Below are 25,257 nucleotides of genomic sequence, written 5' to 3'. Positions count from 1 at the left end.
GTCCCCGCACTGGAGCAAAGGCTCTCAAAAGAGGTCTTATTTTGCGAGAATTGAGTGCAAGGTGACAGAGATTATGTAACATGACAACTGTTGGGCTCTCCACTCTCCCAACAGGCTTGGGTCTGATCTGCCTCAGCATGTCCATTTCCTTCTGATCCTCATTGAGATGGTTCTGCTCCTTCATTGGAGTTCAGCTGTGTTTAATTAAACTGACTGGACTTGTTTAGACAGGTGTATGATTTCCTGATCAAGACCACACAGCTCTCAGGGTGCATTCACAAGTTGCAGTTAAAACTGCATTGCAATCAGCTTTGAGGTGGTTTTAGGTGCAGTTTTGGCAATTGAACAGGTGAAAGACATGAACTGAACAAGTGAATTTGACTTTGAAGGGGAAACCCGCTCCACAAATGTCATTCACTCGTTCAGTACACCTAAAACCACCTCAAAGCTGATTGCAATGCAGTTTTAACTGCAACTTGTGAACGCACCCACAGTGCATGTCAGAGCACAAGAGAATAACGAGGTCCAAGGAGCACATAGACAATTGTGTCAAGACAGATCTGGCCAAGGTTACAAAAGAATTTTGGCAGCAGTCAACCACAGAGGCCTCAAAAATGATTAAATGGAAGATGTTTGGGAATGACCACAAATCTTCAGGTGGCTTCAGAACATTATGACAATTCTTGACTGCCCCAGCCATAGCCCTGACTTAAAACCCAATTGAGCATCTCTGGAGAGACTTGAAAATGGCTTCCACAAACGCTCACCGTCCAACCTGAGGGAACAGGAGAGGATCCCCAAGGAAGAATAGCAGATCCCCAAATCCAGGTGTGACAAACCTTATTACATAATTCCCAAAAAGACTCATGGCTGTACTAGCTCAAAAGGTGCTTCTACTCAATACTGAGCAAAGGGATTTTTAACCTATGCAAAAATTTTACAAGTGATAAACATAAGTAAAAAAAAAATTGTTTGTCATCTTACTTCTCATTAGGACCATGGTAACAGCTTTCATACTCAACATTAGAAAACTGCCACTTACTAGGCCTCCGACTTAGCGGCTTGATGAAAAATTCCACATCAGCCATTTAAAAAAATCTCAGCATTTCTGCATTCAGCTCTAGTATTCCATTTGCATTTTAATGCAGGAGTAGAAGGCAGATTGGAAATACTCACTAGCACTTGTATTCCTTCCTTCTCTACCGGAGCCTTGTCATATGTGGCTTCACATACTCTCACAAGAGTGGTGACTCCATATTTCTTCAGCTCCTAAGAGAAATATAATTAAACACGTTATAACAAGGAAACATACACATTGGGTCATATCGATCTATTTATTCTAATTGGACTATCCAACTCGACTCCTCACCAAAACAGCCTCCAGGTGCAGGAAACAATACAATAGAGCCGTAAAGAGAAGGTTCTGTGTATTGTATAGCGGCACCACCTGTATGAAACCAGAGCTGCAATCCACCCCCATCAGTTTTACCATATAATGGAGGATCCCATAATAAAAATGCACAAAAAGCAGGGAACCTCTTAGAATGGGGTCGTCTTCCACCACTGGTTCCTTATATAGTTTATCTACAGGCATGGATTATGAGAGTAGGAATCTCAGCAGCTACAGGGATCATGTTAAGGTCATGTTGTAATCCAGATCATCCTGCACATTAGGTCTTGTGAACATCCTGTATATTACTAGTAAGGCAGACAGATAAAGAAATCTGTTTGCCCTTGAATCCACTGGGGTCCTCTAAAAGACAGGGTGTTTTTATTTTTTTGTTTTTAAAAATTCTTCACCCTTCCCCAGGTTCGGCTACACATGCACAGCGTGAATTTTCTTCTGCAACCTGATGACCGTCTCCCTGCAGCATATTCTCCATTCTGCCTTCAGCTGACTGGCTGGAGAGGGGCACACTTCAAATATCTACAGAACCCCTGTACCTAAAAACTACTGCTGTAAGATTAGAGAGGAAAATCTTCTTTAACCCCTTAACGCTGAAGCCACTTTTCACCTTCCTGACACGGCCCATTTTTTAAAATCTGACATGTGTCTATTTAAGTGGTTATAACTTTGGAACGCTTTAACATATCCAGTTGATTTTGAGATTGTTTTTTCGTGACACATTGTACTTCATGCTGGTTGAGAAATTTAATCAATATATTTAGTATTTATTTATGAAATAAATGGAAATTTGGCAAAAATTTTGAGAAAAACAATGTTTTCCAAATTCAAAATTTTCTACTTTTTGGAAAGTTGGTCATATCACTAAAATAACTTGATAACTAACATTTTCCATATGTCTGCTTTAACTTGGCATCATTTTTCAAAGATCTTTTCCTTTATTTTGGATGTTAGGAGGCTTATAACTTTAGGTGCAATTTTTCAGATTTTCACGAAAATCATCAAAACCTACTTTTGGAGGGTCAGTTTAGTTAGAAGTGACTTTATAAGGCCCACATGACAGAAAACCCCCACAAATTACACCATTTTAGAAACTACACCCCTCAAAATATTCAAAACAACCTTTGGGAATTTTGTTAACCCTATGAGCGTTTCATGAGGGTGAAAGATAAATGAAAGTGAAATTAGAGAAATGTAATTTTATCTCACTATAGATTCATTGAACACTAAAATTTGCACCTTCACAATGGGTTAAAAAGGAAAATGCATTTTACAATGTTGAGGGCAATTCCTCCTGAGTATGCCAATACCCATTTTGTCACTGTACCCTGCTGTACGGGCACAAGGGGGGCACTTGGAATGGAAAGAGCGTTGTTTCGTTTTTGCAGGGCAAATATGGCTGAAAAAGTTTTCATGTGTCAGGATGCATTTGGAGAGCCATAATGGTACCAAAACAGAGGAAAGCCCCAACATGAGACACCATTTTGGAAAGTACACTCCTTGGAGAGTTTAGCAACGTGTAATTTGTGTATTTTCCCCAACAGGTGTTTGATTCAATTAGGCCCCAAAAGTGAAAAAAGGTGAAAATTTTCTCAAAAAAGTCACTTTTACCCCAAATTTTTGTAAGCCACAAGGGATAAAAGATTAAACAACCCCCATAAATGTGTAAAACTATTTCTCCTAAGCACAGAACTGCACCACTTTTGCATATAAAGTGTTGTATGGGTACACAGTAGGGCTCAGAAGGGAAAGAGGGGCGTTGGCCTTTTAGAAGCCAGATTTGACAATCATCCTTTACATGTGTCAGGATGCATTTGGAGAGCCCTAGTGGTACCAAAACAGAGGGGAACCCCAACAAGTGTCACCATTTTGGAAAGTGCACCCTTTGGAGAATTCAGCAAGGTGTAATATGTGTATTTTCCCCTACAGGTGTTTGCTTCAATTAGGTCCCTAAAAGGAAAAAGGTGAACATTTTCCCAAAAAAAGTCACTTTTACGGCTAATTTCTGTATCCCATAAGGCATTAAAGATGAAACAACCCCAAAAAATGTGTACTAGCATTTCTCCCGAGTATAAAATTGCCCCACACATGCAAATAAAATGTTGTATGGGTACGCAGTAAAGCTCAGAAGGGAAAGAGGGGCGTTGGCCTTTTAGAAGCCAAATTTGACAAACATCCTTTACATGTGTCAGCATGCATTTAGAGAGCCGTAGTGGTACCAAAACAGAGGGGAACCCCAACAAGTGTCACCATTTTGGAAAGCACACCCCTTAGAGAATTTAGCAAGGTGTAATATGTGTATTTGTCCGTAAAGGTGTTTGATTTAATTAGGACTTAAATAGATAAAAGGTGAACATTTTCCTATAAAGGTCATTGTACCCCTAATTTCTTATAGCCACAAGGGATAAAAAAAATGTAATAACCCCCCAAAATGTGTAAACCTATTTCTCTCAAGTGTAGAAGTACCCCACATGTGTATATAAAATGTTGTATGGGCGCACAGTAAAAGGAAAGGGGGATGTTTGCCTTTTAGAAGCCAAATTTGACAGAAATGTTTGACATGCATTTGGAGTGGTATAAAACAGAGAAGAATCCGAAAAGTGACCCTAATCTTTGAATGCACACCCCTTAGAGAATTTTGCAATGTGTAATATATGTATTTGCCCCTACAGGTGAATGATCCAATTAGGCCCGAATCATTAAAAAGGTGAACATTTTCCTATAAATGTCACTTTACCCCTAATTTTTGTAAGCTACAAGGGATCATATATAAAATAACCCCAAAAAAGGTGTAAAACTATTTCTCCCGAGTGTAGAAGTACCCCACATGTGCATATAAAATGCATTATGGGCGCACAGTAGAGGAAAAGAGGGATGTTTGTCTTTTAGAGGCCAAATTTGCAAGAAATCCTTCACATGTGTCAGGATACATTTGGAGAGCCGTAGTGGTACCAAAACAGAGGAAAACCCGAAAAGTGACCCTAATTGTTGAATGTACACCCCTTGGGGAATATAGCAATGTGTAATATGTGGTGTAGGGTAATACACGTGGTGAAATGAGCATTTTGAACATATAGGTGGTTTCCAAATATGATGTGCAAGATGGAAATTGCAATTATTTCTGGAAAGTTCAGTGCCCGTTATGTGGCGCCCCTTATGAAATAATGGAGGGGTATTGGGAGCAACGGGACATAACAGTTGTTACAATTATTCATTTTACCGAAATTAATTCACAATAGGTTGGGCGTGAATTGTGAATGTCTAGTGTATAAGGAGGTAGTATATATCAAGGGACCAACTAAACTTTTGTCACTCTAGAGTTGTCGCAGGTCTCTTAGTAGTATGTAGTGTCCATCATAACTCCTCTTTTGGAACAGACTCTTTATTGAGTCCTACCTTTAGAAGCAGCAGAATTCACCGGGAAAATGCTGTCCTGGCAAAACACAGGAACATCTAAACCAGAGGTACTGGGGCCCGTCCTTCTTGTCCCAATATTAGTTTCCTAATATCTTCCTCTTGAAAACGGAGAAATGATACGGCAGGACATGCACATTGGAACAGCTCGTAAGAGTTGTACAGCATCATCTGAACAATGTGCACAGCCAGCGCTTTTCTTCGTTTTCGTAGGGAAATTATCACCAAGTGTTGCTCTTATTCACCCTAGCGATGCCCATTGTGACGAATATTGCTGCCTTTGGCTGGACCAAATCGACCAGCCAATAGCGGCAAACATGGACAGAGGGGGGCAACAAAACCCCTCTGGACCGCAAGGCGAAATTGGTGGCCGTCAGGAACAGCCGCCACCCTGCCCCGATCACCGTGTCTACAGACATGGTGACCGGTATTACAGACGTCATAAGTAAATTCGCTGCTATTGGCTCGTCTGAATTGATGAGCCAATAGCAGCGATAATAAACTGGGGTGGTGTGGGGGGAACGTAACCCATGGGGCAGGATGGATGGCTGTCAGGAACAGCCGCAGTCTTACCCCGACCGGTGTTGGAAAGTCACTACTCGCCGCACCGTTCTATAACAATGCTCGTTGGGAATAGGCTATACAATCTTTATTTATTTTTTAAGCAATTTAGACAAATAAGGGCTTATTTTTTGCGAGACGAGATGCACTGTAAAAAAAAATTAATTTTAGTGGGTTTTTAGCTTATTGAAGCAATTTTATTAACTTTTTACGTGTGGAGGAAAATAAAATCATCAATTCTTGTTTTGGATTTTTAGCATTTTTTTGGGGGGGTGTTCACTGTAGCATAACAATAATATATTATCTTTATTCTACGGATCACTACGATTACGGTGATACCTCATTTATATAGTTTTATTTTTATTTGTCCAATTTTATTGAAGGAAAACTAGAATAGAAAAAATTGCATTTGTTTTAGTATTGCCATTTTTATAGCGGCATAATTATAGTATTTTTTGGTTTACGGAGCTGGTTGTAAGCTTATTTTTTGCGTGACAAGTTGCTCTTTTTGTTGGTATCATTTTGGTGCTTGTAACTTTTTCGGATCACTTTTTAGAACATTTTTTGTAAAGCAATTTGATAAAAAGTTTTAATTTTTGGCAAGTTTTTGGGGTTTTTTTTTTACCACGTTCACCAAGCGGGTCCAATTATGATTAGGATTTATTGTACAGATTATTACGGACGCAGCGATACCAAATAAGTGGGGTTTTTTCGTGATTTAGTGTTTTTTATACTTTATTACTTGTGTAAAGGGAAATGTGCTGTTTGGGGGGACTTTCACTTTCTTTTATTATTTATTTTTATTGTAAAAAACATTTATTTATTTTTCCTTTTTTTTTACAGTTACTGACATCTTAGCTTGAACAAGTGATCTTCTGATCACTTGTTCAAGCTTTTTTACAGGTTACACAGTGCAATACAGAAGTATTGCACTGTGTAATGTAAGACACTGAGCATGCTGCGCATGCCCAGTGTCTTACAGCCGGGTCCTGCCAGGAGGCAGGGACCCGGCTTCCGGATCAAGATCTCGCAGCCCCGGGGCTGCGATCGGAGCAGCGGACCCCCCCGGTAAGCGCCGCGGGGGGGTCCGATTCAGATTTAATTACCTTTAAATGCCTCTAACACGCCGCGGTCAGCGCGACCGCGGCGTGTTAGGGGTTAACACCCGCGATCGGAGAAATCTCCGATCGCGGGTGTTAGAGGCCGGTGTCAGCTATAATATATAGCCGACACCCGCAGCTTCTGGCGCCGGCTCCGTTCAGGAGCCGGCGCCAGAAGCTTGACGTAATAGTACTGCATTTTGCGGGAACGCACCTCCCGCGATGCAGTACTATTACGTCAAATGTCGGGAAGGGGTTAATATTGTCAGGATTGTGTTTGTACCTGCCACAGAACTGGAAATATCCACTGTAAAAGTTTCAATCATGTACAACTATACATAGTCAAAAATAAGTGTTGCAGTCAAAAAGAAGATTGTGTGACACTTAGAAACACACTGCTATTAAAGGGGAGATTTTCCTGTTTAATATGACACCAAAACACTTATTTGATGCACGGCACATAGTAGCACATTTCAGGCCGTTGTTTCTATCAGAAAATCTATACAAGTGCTATCTGCATGGGGTATGCAATAGCACGTATTGCAGTCATGAAAGTTTTACAGGTCATAAAGTCCACAAGACATTGGGGAAAATTTATCAGCAATGACAGAGCAGAACTGTTCTAGTTACCCCTGGCAACTAAAACAGTTCAACCTCAGACACATCTGATAGATCTCCCCCATTGTTACTATGGTGACCTGCTGTAAAGGCGACCCTTCCCTGAATACTAATAAACCATATAAGATTGCATATTCATAAATAACAAAAAGGTGGATACACATCGTAATGTTTGAAAAGTTAAAAAGGATTGTCTTGGCAACTTCAAAATCTGCAATGAGGTACCAAGACAATCCATTTTTTTTGTAAAAATATACACAATTTTAGTTACACAAATACCCAACATTCAGGGCACATGTATATGATAAGGTTAAGCCGCATGGTAGTGCTGGATTTGCCAGGCTGCAAATTTGAAATTCATATTTGAAACCATAGCAAGTACAGTTGAAGCCCAGTTATTAGTTTTAATCACAAAACACTGCCAATTTACATTCATTGCCATCACATCAAATAGAAAGGTGCAGTATAGCAGATTACATGAAGCCAGGCCACACCATGTAAAGGCACCCTTTGGCCACATGATACATGCAGACTGTTCTAAAATACCACAGCGTAAAACAATAGTAGTCGGCAGGTTACTATTGGTTGCAGAAAGTCTGTTAGGGCTGGGTTAATTTAACAGCCATTATGCATCATGTATCTTAACCCCTTAAGGACGCAGCCTGTTTGCAGGTTAAGGCTCGCAACTTTTTTTTTTAAATTTGACCTGCGTCTCTTTATATGGTTATAACTTTTGAACACTGTTACTTATCAAAGCGATTCTGATATTGTTTTTTCACCACATGTTGTACTTCATTTTAGTGGTAAATTTTGGCTGATACGTTTTGCGTTTATTTACAAAAAAAAGAAAAAAGTGATGAATTTTTAGAAAAAGTTGCCATTTTCGAAATTCAAAATCACCGCGTTTTCAGGCAGATAGATTTACCACCTAAATAACTTGCAGAATAACATTTCCCATTTGTCTACTTTACATTTTCATAATTTTTGAAATGTTTGGATCATTTATTTTGACGTCACGCGGCCTACAAATCGAATAGCGATTTTCCGTATTTTCGGAATTGACTATTTTGGGGATAAATACTGTTTGAAATCAAATTTTACATATTTAGCAACAAAACCACCCATATAACCAACCCATTTTCAAATCTGCACCCCTCAAACTATCAGAAACAGCATTTACAAAGATTGTTAACCCCTTGATATCTTCATAGTAATTGAATCAAAATGGCGGTGAAATTTAGAATGGTCAAATTTTGTCGGTTATACGTTCATCTAGCCCTAAAATTTACACATTTCCAAAAGATAAAAAGAGAAAACTCACCATAAAATTTGTTCTACAATTTCTCCTGAGTGCAGCGACCCCCCACATATGGACATTACTTGTGTTATGGGGGCACAGCAAGGCGCAGAAGGGAAGGAGCACCCTGCAGCTGCCAGGATTTTAGTTTTCTGGTTGCCCCCTTTTGAAGGCTATAACATTTTCGCTTTTCCGTTATTTGGGCCATGTGACGGCATTTTTTTTGCGGGACGAGAGGCTTTTTCCAGTGTTACCATTTTGGGGTTGGTATCACCTATTGTTGAAAATTTTGGAACTTTTTTTTGAGGTCATGAGTAGAAAAGCATCAATTCTGTACTGGATTTTTTACTTTTTTTTTTTTTGTGTTCACCGTATAGCCTAATAATCCTGTTATCTTTATTCTATGGGTCGATACGATTACGGGGATACCAGACATGAATATTTTTTCTTATGTTTTACTAAATTTGCCAAATAAAACCCTAATGTGGGGAAAAATCTATCATTTTTGCATCGCCGTCTTCCAAGTGGCATAACATTGTTACGTTTTTGGCTACAGAGCTGGTTGATGGCTTGTTTTTTGCGGGACATGTTGTTCTTTGCAACAATATCATTCTGGAGTACATATGTTTTGTTGATCACTTTTTATTGCATTTTTAGTGGGATATAATAGGTAAAAATCATAATTTTTGGCGGGTTTTTAACGTTTTTTTTTACGGCGTTCATCATATGGGTTCAATAGTTATTTAGTTTTATTCTATGGATTGTTACGGACGCGGTGATACTATATATGTGGGGTTTGTGTTATGATTTAGACTTTTTTGAGTGTTATATGTCTCTTTATATGTTTTGGGGCTTATGGGCATTTTTAGTGATTTATAAAGTAATTTTTTATTGAAAAACATTTTTTTTACATTTTTTTTACATGATCCACCATGGGATATGAACAAGCAATCATCTGATTGCTTGTTCTTGATAATACTCTGCAATACTAATGTATTGCAGGGTATTATCAGTGCCAGCCTATGCAGATGCATAGGCTGACACTTTGCCTTTAAGATGACGTCAGACGCCATCTTAAAGGTAAACCCTACAGGCTTCTCTGGGGTCCCGATCGGACCCCAGAGGTGCCAAAACAGCAATCAGCCCCCCCGAAAACGGTGTGGGGGGGCCGATTGTGATGTAAAGACCCCCAGAAGGCATGTTAAATGCCGCGGTCACGTTGACCGCGGCATTTAACGGGTTAAACACCCGCGATCGGAGCCCACTCCGACCGCGGGTGTTAGCCGGGGATGTCAACGGTAGATTACCGTTGAAATCCCGCGGCTAACGATGCCGGTTCGGCTGCTATACAGCGCTGAACCGGCATCGTCTCTGCGCAGTAGCTGTACTGCGCTGAGCGCTATTCGCGGGACTCAGCGCAGTACAGCTACGGCGCAGAGCGCTAAGGGGTTAAAGGAAACCTACCACTTGTAGTGGCAGGTTTCTGATGGAAATACCAGGGCACCAGCTCAGGGTGAGCTGGTGCCGGAGCTTATTTTCGTTAGTGTTTTAAACCGCGGTATCGCTGTTTAAAACACTTTTTAAACTTTATAGCCGGCGCAGGGAGGTACGCGCTTGGCGCTTACCATGCGCGCGGCTCTCATTCACTTCCCATGTAGCCGCGCGCACAGTAAGCGCCGAGCGCGTACCTGCCTGCGCCGGCTATAAAGTTTAAAAAGTGTTTTAAACCGCGATACCGCGGTTTAAAACTAACGAAAATAAGCTCCGGCACCAGCTCACCCTGAGCTGGTGCCCGGTATTTCCATCAGAAACCTGCCACTACAAGTGGTAGGTTTCCTTTAAAACAGATCCTTGAGTGGTTGAAATTGCTCTGTGATGGCAAATTAGTCTGGAATTATCAATCCCTTAAAAGACCCCAGTTGGCCCAAGGTTTCCCCTGAGAATTGAAATAAAAACCAATCATAAATGTTGGATATCTCCCCTAAATGCCCCCCCTACAGCTTTGTAGGACTTTAGTATGAAAAAAGTTCTTGGCGTCAGATTATGGCAATATTAAACAAGGTATTACGGTATTTATGCGATTTTTCCAGCCCAAATAATAAAAAGTGGTGTCTTTGGGCCACATTGTTAAAGCTGTAAGAAAATGACGGAACTGTGTTTTATACAGTTTATTTTTTCCAGCTGCCAAGTACACTGCCTGGAGTATTCATTTTTTACACCAGGAAGTATTGCCTTTTGGAAAAGTGGAGTGGTGAAAAATAGTAAAGGGAAAAAAAACAAAACAAAAAGGCCCAGGTTGTTACAGGTTAAAGAGCACAGGTGCTGCCTGAATGTGTCTGGAACCTGTCACCCTGAAAATATCACATTCACATATCCCAAGAAACCTGTTGGTTTGCTACTACATACCTCGGTGAACTTGTTGAGCGTGGCATTAGTTGGATTATGAGTGATTAAAAAACGCATACACTCATATGATATTTCCACTGGAGCTGGACGGTTCATTGTGACAAGTTTAAAAAAATACGGTTTATGTTTAAAAAAAAAAATTAAACAAATTCACAGCAAAATATTAAAAAATTCTATAAAGAAAATAATATATATTTGCGGGTGAAAAAAAAAAAAAAAGGATATTTATTGCAGAGTCCCAAATGAGAAGTTTATTTCTTGCTGATCAGAAATTTTGGGATGCAGAAGAGCATCCAAAAGAAACCTCTCACATTACTTATGGCAGGGGGAAAAAGGGAGGAGATCTTTAAAATGTATATTTATAGATTGAAACTAAAAAAGGTCTATTACAGTGAGGCACTCATTAAAAGGAGGTTATTTCCACTTTAAAATTCTTCCCTTCACAAAAGGAAAAATGAAGTAGTGAAAAGTACTCGGCTTTAAGGTGGGATAATAAATAAGAACTCCCATATGCTTTTCTGAAGCTGAAGGGACTGGAGGCTGGGCTTAGGGTGGCTACCGAGAAGCCGTTCAGCTCACTTGTCTGCACCACTGCTGTGCTGAGCCTGGCAGTATTCTGTCCTTAAACGCCGAATCGCCATAAATGGTCGACATATATTCCAAGAGTAACCCTGAAAGAGAAAAATAAGACACCATTAGATCATCAAGCTGTTAATTTATGCATTGCGGGTCAAAATATTAGTTTTATATTTCAGCTTATCTGTGGATGGAAGCTGAAGTACCTACGCATTTAGTGCCAGGCTCATGTAATACATTCCACTTAAAAGGGAACCTACCACCACGATTCTACCTGTAAAAGGTAGATCAGGTGGTAGGTGCACAGCCAGAGTACTGTGCATGCGCAGTAGCTCCAGCATCAGAGCTGTGGCCGCGGGCCTGTGTCCCCCGCATGCGCAGAACGCCGGCTTCTCGGACGAGCAGCTATAATCGTGGTGGTAGGTTCCCTTTAATGCCTTAATTACTTGGCCGTAATATTTTTAATTAAAACTGGCTACACTTTCAATTATTAAATGATCCAACTTTTCAGGCAACCTGTGTCCTATTAACAGGCTAATCTAATGCTCAATACAATTGCCTTTTATGCTCAAAATGTGTGATTTTACAAACCAGTAGGGGTTACTACATTCGAAACTTCCTTTACCCTCCATGTTGCTAGTAGAATACATTCTCTAGCAGCCAGGATTACTAAACAGGATAGACTCCTTCCTCTCATATTACAGTCTAGGAGTTGCCTTCACTATAGGCCTAAACTTAGGTTTCCATTTATGCCTGTGCTCAGAATGAGGATCAAGAAATTCAAAAAATAATTTATGTAAGGCCCAGTTCATGTCACAGATTGTGATGTTCAGTGCAAAGTTCCCTTCTAATAAATAGTGAAAAATAACCTTCTGCTTCTTCACTCTTACAGTTTTATATAACTGATGCAAGCAAGTTAATGGAAATGGATGGTAAACGTAAGGTCTTCCTTTTACCATCAGGTCCGGGCTCTGTTATTCTATGGGTGGTGGTGGGAACTTTGCCTAATTTGCAACAGTCAATGTTAGCGATTCATCTGTTCTCAGCTGCAAAGCCTCATGGGAAGTTAGGGATAGAAAGTCTGAGCTTTGCCTCAATGCCAGACTTCAAGGCCCACAAGCCCAGGTACCCTTTAAAGGGGTTTTCCCCACAAGAAAAAAAGTTAGGCCCTATCCCGTGGATAGGGTCTAACTTGCCGATTAGTGGGGGTCTCCCAGAACCCCACAGATCAGGGGCTTGACCCCTCGTCGCTCCGTCAGAGTAATGAAGCAGACTGCTCTGCTCAATTAATCTCTATGGAGCTGACAGATCTGTGAGTGCGGCGCAAGTTAGGCCCAATCCACTTCGTGGGAAATCCCCTTTATCAGCCTTTCAACTGCAAGTGCAAACAGTTGTATAAAGGCAAGCACGCAAACCCTATTAAAGGTCCCTAGATAAACGATGGTAGTAGTATAGGTAGTACTGAAGAGCTCAAAGTCAACTTAGTGCTTGCAAAATCAGAGAAAATAAGAGCAAGGGTCAACTTTTTCAGTGAGAAAGTGTTGGGGGGGGGGGGGGATCTGTATGCAAGGAACACACACAGCAGGGACTGCCCAGCGATCAGCAAATTACTGTAAAGTACAGTAATTAGAATCTATTGGAGTAAAGAGGAACCTTTATCAGTAAACTTCCACATGAAGCTCTGAATGAAATGCAACACTATCTACGCAAGTTTCAAAATACCCAGTAAAAGATAAGGAGACAGGAATCTCCACAGAACAGATCCAAAGGGTATCTGCAATTCTTAGAACAAGCCATACACATACGTACCATGACCTGTGGTATGAAAGCACAAGCTAGAAGAACAATTCTACTGTAATGTCAAATGGTAGAGCAGGAGGTTAATGATTTAATCGGTTAAGGAGTAGGCCACATACAGTCTCCTCTATGTTGGTCAGTATTCATGCTGCTGGACATGGTTCACTTGTCCTTCTAGGTCAACAAGATTCCACTACTTTATATACCCCCTGAGAGTACTCAGTTGTTGATACCATTATCGACTAACTAAAAAGGTTGATGACAATTGCAAGCTTTTGAGACTACTCAGTCTTTCAGCTTTAGATACCAATGTTACCTAAATGGGAGCCAAAAGGCTAAAACATTTATATGTTGTCTGTGTATAGTATTGATGCGCAGAAAGCAGGTTGAGGTATAAAATAAAAATAAAGGTATAATCTTAGCAGAAGTGGTGCCATGTAAAAGTCCACCTGGCCAGCTAAAGTCCTGTTCAAACAGCATAGCTGCTTGTTTAGGCAGAGAATCCTTGGTGCAGTGACTTATGATGGGTTGAGTTTTGGGTTCCTGTATGGTTTAGAGTCTAGATCTGGGGTCCATTCCATTAGAGTCTACAGGTACATCAGCCAGTCAGACACCGCCACCTCTGACCAACATCCATACAGCCATCGCCCGATAACCTAAGTAGTTGGGACGGGGAGTTTCTTTTCTGTGCCTTGAACCCTTTTGGGAAGCCGTTCACATAGGGGACATTTTGGAATGACCATATAATACGGCTATTCGCTGTGTTTACGTAAGGGCTAAGTGCAATATCTCTTACGAATTACATGTTGTATCATAGTGGTGAATTGCAATACAAAACATGAATTACATGTTCTATTATGGGAGGCATGCTATATCATATTGAACTCTTTATTAGTACATGGTGCACACTTGTGTTGTATTGTATATACGTACCTAAGGACAGAGTGCAATACATACCAACCGGCCATATTATAAGGGATATAACCCACTTCTGAATGCATTAGGACCCTGCAGCCAACGTACCATATTAAAACACACCTGGTGACCAACTACATATTACACCTACTATAGGGCAGTATCCCATGTTGTATCATTGACTGTTTTGACCTTGAGGTGTAACCATTCTGTTTGTATATGTATATTTGTTTGAGACTTCTTGACGCACATTTTGCATCTGTATTATTGGACCCCTGAGGAGCCACTAACTGTTCAGTTAAACGCATAGGGTCTCTTTTCTGGACCAAAGAAGCCGCTGATATTGATCAAGTCTTAAGCACCAGAAGTGATGTTCCGTTTTTTCATTTGTTGTATTCGTGGTCTCAATGTGTTATATGTTGAAAGGGATGGGTGGTCTCCCCATACAGGCCTCAATATGTGGGGACACTACTTTGCTAATCTTTTGCAGCTGGATCCACAGATAAATTTTAAAGTATATAATTAAAATTAATCTTTAAAGATCTGTTCGCATTGACGTTGTAGTCGCATAGGAATAAGAAACACAATCTAAGAGTCTATGCCACAGTAGCAAATACATGGTACTGCTTTCCTGAATACTCAGGAGCATTTCACTGGCTCTTCTATATGGAGTCTTGTTATTAAGTTTGATGCCATCTTTAACAGATGTTTGATGTAATAAAACAATCATCGAGTTATAAAACTCTGTTAATACCCAGTCATCTGAGATGGACTGGGCGATTTCTCTGACTTAACATTGTCAGCAGTTATTGAATAATGGAAATTCTGGATATTGTCTTTATAGTTCCAAGATGGTGAGATAGGGAATTTCTTGCAGTTTTATAAAACAGGCAGTACATGGGGGGGGGTTTAGGTTAAGCCTGATAGCAAGAGTAACGATTACCACCCGGCAAGGCACTTGGTAGAATAGTGAACCACTATACTACCTTCTGTGTAGTTTACTTACACTTTGTATACTTCTCTGCAAAATACAAAACTTCCTCAGAGTTCAATGCATAATATTTAGTTATATGTGTACAATAAAATACTGATACATTACCAAGTAAGGCTAAATTCACACTACAGTATGGTGGACGTATATACGGCCGACGTATATGCGGCCGATATACGTCCCCCATACACTTCTATGGGCTCACGGCCCTGTACGGGAGCGGTACGGTGCAGCACACGTGCGGCACCGTACCCCTCCGTAGCCAGGGGAAAGATAGGACATGTCCTATCTTTCCCCGTATTACGGCGCCGTGCGCCATTACTTTCTATGGAGAGGGGCGGGGTGAGCTGCGCTCACCACCTCCTCTCCCCGCGCTGCGTGTGGCGGGCTCATGGCAGTGTGAATTTAGCCTAACACCAAATCACTACTGTATTATTCCTAGTATCATTTGGACATGCCCACCAAGGATACAGTATATGATTGTTTTTTCTTATGGTAACCAAAACTGACAGTAAATCTAGATTTCAAATAATGGGAACATGACCAGTCATGTTAGATAATATGTGCAGAATGGAATCTAGTGCCGTCATTACAATGAATGCAGCTACATAGAAACTAGTCATGGTATGGAATGTCAGGGATGTGCCCAAGCTTGGGTAGATCACAAACTATACAACCATCACTCCACTGCCCGATTTCCAAACTACATAGAACTGTCAGCACCTACATGCCCAGTACAGATGCATGGACAGGATCATCTCCTAATACAACGATGGGCAGCGAGTCAGTCAATAGCAGCCATAGATTACAAGAGAATTGTAGTCTGGGAGATGTAGTACTGTAGGCAGTAGAAATGACTGCTGGACTCCTAACATACTCCCAAACTGCAAGTGCTAGTACGACTGATCTATTTTAAAGTTTCTTGTGGCACTAAGTAGTGAGTGTTTATTTCAATATAAACCATGCTTAGACAAACAACTGTAGGACTCATTTACTAAACTTTACTTTCATACAAACCCTTTATCTTACCTTGTATCAAGGGGTGTATGAAATCCTGCATAGTGTATTACAAATGGTGGATACTGTGCCATACAGAACATATGTACAATACATTACCAAAAGTTACATAACCTACCAAAGGTTTTTGCTTACACAATTAGCAATGCAGGAAACCCAGGGGGCTAAATTGGGATCTTCACAGCCCAAAAGCAGGAGATTTATGGCAGCAAATTCCTATGTGTATCAGTTCCAAAGCAGCCTCAATTAAGTGCCGCCTTCATGGTGGTGGCGGCACATTCCAGTTCAGAAAGGTAACAGGGTCAATTATTTTACGAATGTAGTAAGTACTTGAATAATCAGGTTTATATACGTGTTTCTATATTCACCAACATGTGCACCAAGTAGGGCCACAAAGTCCATGCAGGAAAGCAAGGCCAAGCATTCAGGGCTAAGACTCAAGCCCCCACCCTTGTAAGTATACACAGTACACGCAGGTCCTGCTTTACTACCTTTATGTTGGAAGCCTCCCAAAACATGCAGCTGGACAGGAACCAGAGGCTGCACAGACTGGATTGCCTTGTACAGGCAGCAACATCTGAAGGGTATATGAAATGCACATACTCAAGTGGTGGGATCACTTTTCATAACACCAACACAGCACATGAACATAGCGTTCAAGAGGAACACTGTAGCAAAGGTCTTCCTGGAAATGTGATAGCTGGAGAGAAACTGTTAAGACCCAAACTACTGGTAAAAAAAAAATAAAATAACTCAGAACAGAAGCCACAACTATATTTGCTGTCAAAATTACATAACCATAGGAAGGGGCCAAGTAGAGAATGCCTGCATGGTGAACAGAGCCCAGCATCCAATGCAGACTAACAAAATGTTAAATACTTATCTTTACTAATCCTTTCAAAAATTATGTGGATTTATTTTCGTAAAAATATCTACATAAAACAAAATTCCATCAAGCTAAAGATCACACAAATATGGCAGATCAATGCGCTGCTCAATTCATAAAGTAACTACAGTCACCTAGTACGTGGTAAAAATCTGGAATATCAAACGTTACTACCAACAGAAGTGTTCAGTCGGTAGAAACTGACTCAATTGTTGGTCCGATCCCATGGACTACACGCATTGCAAAGGAATGGAGTACTTGCATTATACAGAATTATGATGCAACAATTCCCTCTTTCAACTATAGTGCAGTGCTGTTTCTGTAAGAACTGTTACAATGTCTGTACTACAGTTTGACCAGTAGACACCGAGTCATTGCATCATATTTCTGTATAATACAAGAGCTGCCATGTGGTGCAATGTGTGCAAGTTAGTCTTACAGGTTATTTGAGAAGATCTCAGGAGGTAAGCAGCCACTACACCTTAGCTGGACAGTAGCAAAATGTTCCATTACTCAAATCAAGAAGAAAATATCTACATTGCCTTGGTCATATACCCAGCTTGAACTGGAAAGATGCATGAAAATCTGAAACATCACAGCTCCCCCAGAACAAATAACTGATAAGGGACGTCAAAGCAGACACATCTTTGCGCAATAAGAAAAAGGGTTACAAAAACAATAAATAAAAATGTAAAGGTCGAGTATAATGAGAAATATAATTAATCCCTTAAGAGTTATACTGCCTACTTATATACACACACAGGCCCCTTAATGCACCCTTTAGAGCGTAGCCAAACATTTTTCCAGAAGGGTTATGATTCGCCCCTTAGCAATTTTAAGAAGGATAAAATTTTTCCTAAATGTGTTTTCCACAAACAAAAAGAAGGCCCTAACCTGCTGATCAGAGGGTGTCTCAGTGATGAGACCCCCAAACATCCCACGTACCTCTGTGGGACCCCTTGTCGCTTCGTCAGACTAATGGAGCAAACGGCTGTGCATGACCATTCTGCTCTATTAATATCTATGGAGCTGACAGATCAGCGCTTGGCAATTTCCATCAACTCCATAGAGATTAATGGAGCAGAACAGTCATGCGCGGCCATCTGCTAAATTAGTATTATGGAGCGACAAGGGGTCCCACGTACCTTCGTCAGACCCCTTGTCGCTCCATAGTTTTCATGTTCTGTGGGGGTCTCATCACCAAGATCCCCCACTAATCATTAAGTTAAGCCCTAACCCGTGGATAGGTCCTCACTTTTGTTTGTGGGAAAACCCCTTCAAGAAAAAGAACTCAGTAGTATATAGACATGCATCTATAAAAGAAAATGATAACGGTCTCTGTTTTCTGTGCTCAAATAACCAACTGAGGCAATTCTAGAAATCTTGCATCAAGTATTAAGCAAGAGGTGCACAGCCTTTCCACCCCTCCTCAAACTAAAAGCTAATAACTGCTGACGACATGTCCCCCAGACTATGGCCGCCGCCTCCACCCACCCAGGATAGACTATGGCCCCTTTCCCTTCCCCACCCCAGACCATAGCATTTGCTACTTTTTACATTTTTCTTAGTTTTTTATGTGAGTGAAAACTCAAAAACAATTTCGGCCTGGGCAACAGCTAGCAAGGGGCACATTATATAGGTGTCCCCTGGTATAGACCACATATAACAGTGATCTTATGGTAACAACCAATATGATTGGTGTTATCAGTGATCTGTATAAGGATCTGCAGAGAGGATCTTCCCTAATTGTCTCACAGACCCTTAGCACTCAGGAGGAACATTGCATACAGGGGCTGCGGTGGCAGTGCAGTGCCATGGGGACAGGCAGGGCCGCCATGGTAAGGTCACGTGACTGGAACACTGCTACAGTCACAAGACCTTACATCCGGCTGTGAGGTGAACCCGGGAACAGGCAGCTCACCGCTCAACAGGGGGCAAAGTTGTCTGTATACGTGTCTGCCCGTATAATGTTGACAGCTACCTCTGGCTGTCAATATTAGATCATATAAGTTGGACACTAGTGCAAGAGCTATGCTTTACATCAGAATGCATATTGTTCTTACTATGACAAAGTTATCTGTCGCAGGAGAAATACATGCTAGGCGTTGTACTATAAAACAGGTGGAGGCTGTCTATATGTACAGAAAAAAAGAGAAGATATATCTGGTGTCCACGAAACAGTCCATTTCACTTCAATTCCCTAGGCGATTACGTGACCAAAGCAGATCTATTCCTTGATGACCAGATAAGCCATTTTGTAGTGATCTTTGTTATGTAGCATTATGTGAGAGTAACCAAAGGAAACAGGAAGAAAGGAGAAGAAACAAGCAAACTCCATGCAGATGCTAGATTCAAACCAAGAGAACATAATGGAAGAGGACCAGACACCCCTAATATCAGTATTGGTCTCCATAAATCTGAATGCCACCATTTATCAAATAATAGTCTGGATGAGTAAAGAAACCACCCCAAAATCACAAATCAATGGAATGTGCAATAACCTTCCAGCTTCCTTGCCCACCCAGACCATAATCTAGAAGGTCAAGCTCCACATAAATATTGACTGATCAGTGACAATCCACTAGATATGTGGATTCAGGAAAAATTGGAACATCTCTGTATGTATACACAGAAGGATGCACTGGCCCTATAGGATTCATGCTGACCAACTTACTTTTGTATCCCCATGTTGTGTGACATAGCTAGTCTATCAAACCCAACATTAAAAGGTCTCTGCTAAACAAGGACACTCATCTGCTAAAAGGGAGGGAGGAGAAGGGAGAGACACTTGAGAAGGGTATGTGAAGAGTGTGTGACATTTTCACCTCTTTCCTTCATGAGCCATATGCCCTCATAAATATCAGCTAAATCCACCATCTTGTAAAGCTATTGTACAAACACTCCATATTTTGTCTCCCAGACCCAAGATGAGCGAAAATTTCCATATAGTGGATTACACAGCCAGAGCCTCCAAACTGCAGGGTTTATTCTGTGGGTGGAAATTCAATGAGCGTAAAATGGGCAAATTGTTTTTGCAGATAAAATGATCAGTCTCTAGGGAAGAAATAAAGCATTAACCAGACTGCACCAGAGGAGGCATCAGAGACCGGGAAGATGGGATAAAAGCAGTAGAGTACAGTGTAATCATAGGTCTAATGTGCATCACTAACCACAGAGCTCCAAGAGCATCTGCATCAATACTCACATTCTTTATGTCTTCCACCCTAATAACCCTTTTGTATGAAAATTTTACCCATGAGGGTTTAACATTTGGGGAAAATTTTGTTTATCCAAACTTAATGTATTGGCTCATTTATTTTATTTGTATATATAGCTGAAAATCCAATGACATGCACACAGCAGGGTGCATGTCTACTAGCCTGTCACTAGGAAGCGCATGGTCTTATCAAGGATATCACAAGTCTGCATAGGAATGCAGATGTAATAAGTATTGTGAATGAATAACGTTTAATGTCAGGAAACAATTTCAGTGGAGACCACGCTAATCAGGTGTAACTAGAATAGATCCTTCCACACCATTCTTACAAGGATTTGAGGAGGAAGGGTCATATCCTCCCCCTGCTCCAGAGTGTAACAGCCTGTAAAGCCAGTATACAGAAGGGCTAGGGTAGCTACTGGGACTTATTTGCATAATTTTCAAAGTTGATTTTAGAAGAAAGAAGGCCATGAATAAGAAATATAAAAAGATTATCACTGATAAGGTGCCTGGATCTATGAGCGAGTGTCCCTGGTTAATCCAAGCTTCATTCCTTTAAGAATGTTCACATGAAAATTACACATTTATGCAGGGCTGTTCATCAGCAAACCAATACATCCCAGACTTATTTTGTATGGAATGGGATAAAATGGTAAGTCAAATAAAAAATTTAGGTTTTTGAGGAATATATGAGAATGTAGATCAAGTCCCGCAGATACCCCAGGAAATATCTCCTACTGATAAACTGTATTTAGTTTTCACAGAAGGCAGTATATAAAATAAATGTGAAAACAATCTGTAGAACCAGCAAAAATGAGACAATGGTCGCCTGCTGCTGAATAACTACTTTTGCAAAACAAAAAAACACCCCATCAGCAACGCTACCAGAGTGCATATGTAAAAATATAACTTCCACTAAACAAAGGCATAGCAGAAGCGGGGGTTCACGAAAAGGAAGTAGTGTTTCCGAAGTCAATTACAATAACACTAAATTTCACACTGATAAAGGAGATTACAAAAAACGGTTTCCTCAGCATTGTGCTAGCAAGCATGGGGCTCTGTGTAATCTACCCAGCCCCATGTGATAGACAAGGAGGTTAAGCAAGGCTGAGCACCATGGAGCAAAGTCCAGCACAAATCACATGCAAGTGCTGTCTGTCATCGAAGATAAACAAGAATCAATGTATTGGATCCATTCATTATTACAGTTTCGTTATGGAAACTAGAATAATGACCCCTCCATTTAGATAACAGGTGACTTTAATATGAAACTTTGTGCCAAATGCAAACATTCAACAGATAAAAAGTTAGTATATACAGCGGTAGAATCAATTTGCAAAAATTTCCCATTAAACTCAGACATTGCTTTTATGGACTTCAATCCAGAAGAGGCCATGAACTGAACGGGCAATACCTGGGTATTCTCCCGCTGCAGAGGCTCCAATAAAAATGCTGAGAAAATTGCTCAGTATGCTTTACCAGTTTGTCCAGAGCAGCGCATGATATTACCTTATGTCACTGATTATTTCAGTATGGTCAGCAATATACAAGGAAGTCTTAGATAAAAGTCAACTGATTTAGCTTTACGATTTATTGAATGTAAAGTCTAATTCTTTATACACAACAGGACTTGTCCTTGACACGACTTGGCTCCTGTCAGTTTCTATCCAGCGTCATACCAAGGACATGGCAGGGGGAGGAAGACACAGCCTGTGTCACAAGAAGGTCAGCATGTTCTCAGGTAGAGCCTGAGTCACACAAAGTAGGGCATTGCCGGCTTCCTCGGAATGGTTGGGAGGGAGAAGCTGTGCTCTAGGCTGGAAGAGAGCGGCAATTGTTGATCAACCTGCCAGAGTATAGAGCGGCATTGTCTGGCAGGCCAATGCTTACACGTATGAGTCTTTGGAAGCCATGTGACGGATCACTTTGCCTCTCTGGAACAGTCTCTTGTCACAAACAGAGTTAATTATGTGCTGCTAGACGATAATGACAGTTCTGGCCCCTGAGGAAGACAGACAAGATCCACACAGAGCACAAACAACACTCACATGACAACTACATGCCACAACTCAGCCTGCTAAGACCTTGCACAATACAAAGACTTTACGCTGCGCTCACTACATGCCCTGGGCTCAGATTTAAAAATTCCCCAATAGCTCTTTATTTTCCATTTCCTCTAGGCGATCGAACAGGTTAAAGTGGTAACCTAGGCAACCCCATGAAAATTCCAATTCAATAAATTGGAACATATTCCAGAACCCTTTAAGGTCTAAACAATTAGGACATTCTACGCTAGCAAAATCTTTCCATTTTCGAAAGCCCTTCCCATGGTGTTACTTGCCTAACAGTCTGGAACACTGATCTGCCCCAAATTAAACCATGTGCTAGAAGGAAAGTATGGCATACAGTGCTATATACACATGATGGGGGAGATTTATCATAAGTCTCTTAGAGCACAACTGTTCTAGTTGCCCATGGTAACCAGAGTTCAGCTTTCATTTCCCCACAACTGTGGGAATTAAATTAAAGCTGAGCTCTGATTGGTTTCCATGGGCAACTAGAACAGTTTAACCTCAGAAACTTGATGATAAATCTTCCCTGGTATGTTAAATCACACTGGAAAGCCCCAGGGCTGCTAGAGAAGGTAAAAGGAAATAAGTATTAACGGTACTTTCCTAGGTCTCGCTGCCTGTTCCCCTGGTCCTTTACTATTGGCAACTTTTACTGTGTCAGAGGCATGGGCAGTCAAGTGACCAATGTGGGCACAGAAGGGAGAACAGTCATATTAATCATCACGGTTCTCCCTCTTGTGGTGACTGACAATTCCAGAGCAGCCAAAGGTGTCAACAAGGAACTGGAAGTATCTGCCACAGAACCAGTCAGAGCAAATAAAGGACACTTTGTTATTGCTCTGGTCCCCCAGGGGAATTCATAGTATAACTGGAAACCCCTTACAGCACTATACACTACGCTACCATCCAAAACCATTTGGCTTTTAAGTTGTTGGATTTTTTGTTTTCTTAAGACAATTACCAATTAATGGAATCCAATAAGTTTAGGGGGGGGGGTACGAGCAGAAATCCAAACACCCACCATAAAGTAGAGCCCAGTATGCATATGGTGTGCGTTTCAGAAGGGTAGGGGCTACAAAATTCCAAGTGTGCTGGTGGTCCTATTCAATTCCAAAAAACCCATTGACACAAGTGTGCTGCCATGTTAACCATTATTTAGGTCTGCACCCTTTATCTACCAACAATAACCTTCAAGCATTGCTAGAAGCAGTTATAACAAATATTGATTTGCTGATCACACGAGGAGCACAACAAATGTTCCAATAAACTGACAAGTGGTATAAAATGGTATCATTTACATGATGTGACGTTGTGTGCAGTCATGTCTTATTGTAGAATTACATAACGAAAAATGGAAATTGGAAAGGATTCCCATCTGGAATATACAATAAATGCATAATAAGGAGCGAGCCATAAGTCTGCTCTAACGTGGACCAGTATAGACACCAGAGGAAGCTCCTGAAGGTGTGACAGAAAGGCCTCGCTGCCGGATTATGGCTAATGCTCGGTGCCCTCGTGTACTAGGCCTCCAGCTGCTAGGACAGCCGGTTCTCCCTACTTCCTCACAACGTGGTGATCCGTTAGACACAAGGAGCTGGTTACAGTTCCATGCGGTGAGGTTATAGGGTGACCTTTAGCAGTCTGCCTGTAGGAAGATGCTGGTGTGGCACAGCACATGGTGATACGAAGTCTGATAGATATAACACTGACGTCGGACTACGGGCTCCTGCACATGGCGTACAGAGCCACATACGGGTTACAGTGCGCGGGGCGCAGGCTCTCCCCTTCCCCCAGTAACAAGGCCTGCCCAGCCACGACTTCTTCAAACGTCCATCGCACCGTGCCAGCACCTATGCGCGATACTGTGCTAGGCACATGCCGCCCCCCACCAGGACACGGCACGGGGAAGTTACTCACAGGCGAGCTGTTCATTGAAGTCCGGCTAGCAGAGGATCTTATCACGAGCTGACTATCTCCCACTCCTCTTCTGACTGTTCCGGCCGCTATGACACTTCTGACACAAGGCAGGAGCTCGCTCCGCCCACCATGCAGGCTAATCCAACAGAAACTCACGAAGAGGGGGCGTCAGAGCAGCTCTCAATTGGCAAAGCTGTGAAGAGGCAGCATATGACAGCTCTCCTCCCCCTAACTACAGCCAACTGAAAGCGTTTTAAGATCTATGTCGGCTACGAGCGACATGAGTGGGCGGTGTTTATCAGGATAAGGAGAAGGTGAGCATTGACCAATCAAGAGCAGCCGCAACAACTAGCGCCTCAGATGTCACAGCGTGAGATCAAAGCGCGAAGGTGACAGCCAATAAGAGGCGATGACGTAGGCGCTGTTGTCACGTGACCTACCTCTGCCGATACTGCTTCACGGCAGTGACGTCATTTCCGATACCTTTTGAATGACTTTATTGTAAGCTACTTTTTTTCCGTAATGACGTGATGGATATTGGCACTGGTGACCACATGGAATAACTTACGTGCTTTAACTCCTGCTCTTCTGGAGCGATTTGTACCATAAGGGCATGTTTCATTTTGACTTTACTGCATGAACTTTGTTTTATTTATCCATCAATGTAGTCATATGAGGGCTTGTTTTTTGCAGGACAAGTTAGAGGATTTAGTTGCAAATACAGACGATCCCCTACTTAAGGACACCCTACTTACAGACGGCCGCTAGTAACGGCCCTCTTTGCGTCCTGTGACCACTGGTGAAGCTCTGGATCCTTTACTTTAGTCCCAGACAACAATGATCAACTGTAAGGTGTCTGTAATGAAGCTTTATTAAGAAAAAAAGAATTGTCTGGAGCTACAAATATAAAATATACCAATTCTGCCTTACATACAAATTCAACTTAAAAACAAACCAAAAGAACCCATCTTGTCTTAACATGGGGACTGCCTGTATAACTCATTGATCAATTCTTTCCAGGAAGAATAGATAAAAAACGGCAGTTTTGGCATTGTTTTCTGTAAAATG

At 41.4% G+C, this 25,257-nt stretch overlaps 1 protein-coding gene across 2 annotated transcripts in view; it reads right to left on the bottom strand.

The window, feature by feature from the left end:
* Positions 1 to 24,412, bottom strand: part of PTP4A2 (protein tyrosine phosphatase 4A2) — a 29,070-nt gene extending 4,658 nt beyond the window's left edge. The window contains exons 1-3 of one of the 2 annotated variants that reach the window (XM_072136609.1): positions 24,190 to 24,412; positions 11,381 to 11,472; positions 1,177 to 1,269 (exon numbers count right to left, since the gene is read on the bottom strand). In XM_072136609.1, the coding sequence (XP_071992710.1) occupies positions 1,177 to 1,269; positions 11,381 to 11,455 (168 nt within the window). In that variant the 5' untranslated portion in view covers positions 11,456 to 11,472; positions 24,190 to 24,412. Of the gene's footprint in view, positions 1 to 1,176; positions 1,270 to 10,801; positions 11,473 to 24,189 lie in introns of both variants that reach the window. The other variant, XM_072136608.1, reaches the window with a different exon arrangement.
* Positions 24,413 to 25,257: the final 845 nt, after the last annotated feature.

Source organism: Engystomops pustulosus, chromosome 2 (genome assembly GCF_040894005.1).
Source record: "Engystomops pustulosus chromosome 2, aEngPut4.maternal, whole genome shotgun sequence".
Classification (NCBI taxonomy): domain Eukaryota; kingdom Metazoa; phylum Chordata; class Amphibia; order Anura; family Leptodactylidae; genus Engystomops; species Engystomops pustulosus.
This window is presented reverse-complemented; position numbering and strand designations above follow the sequence as displayed.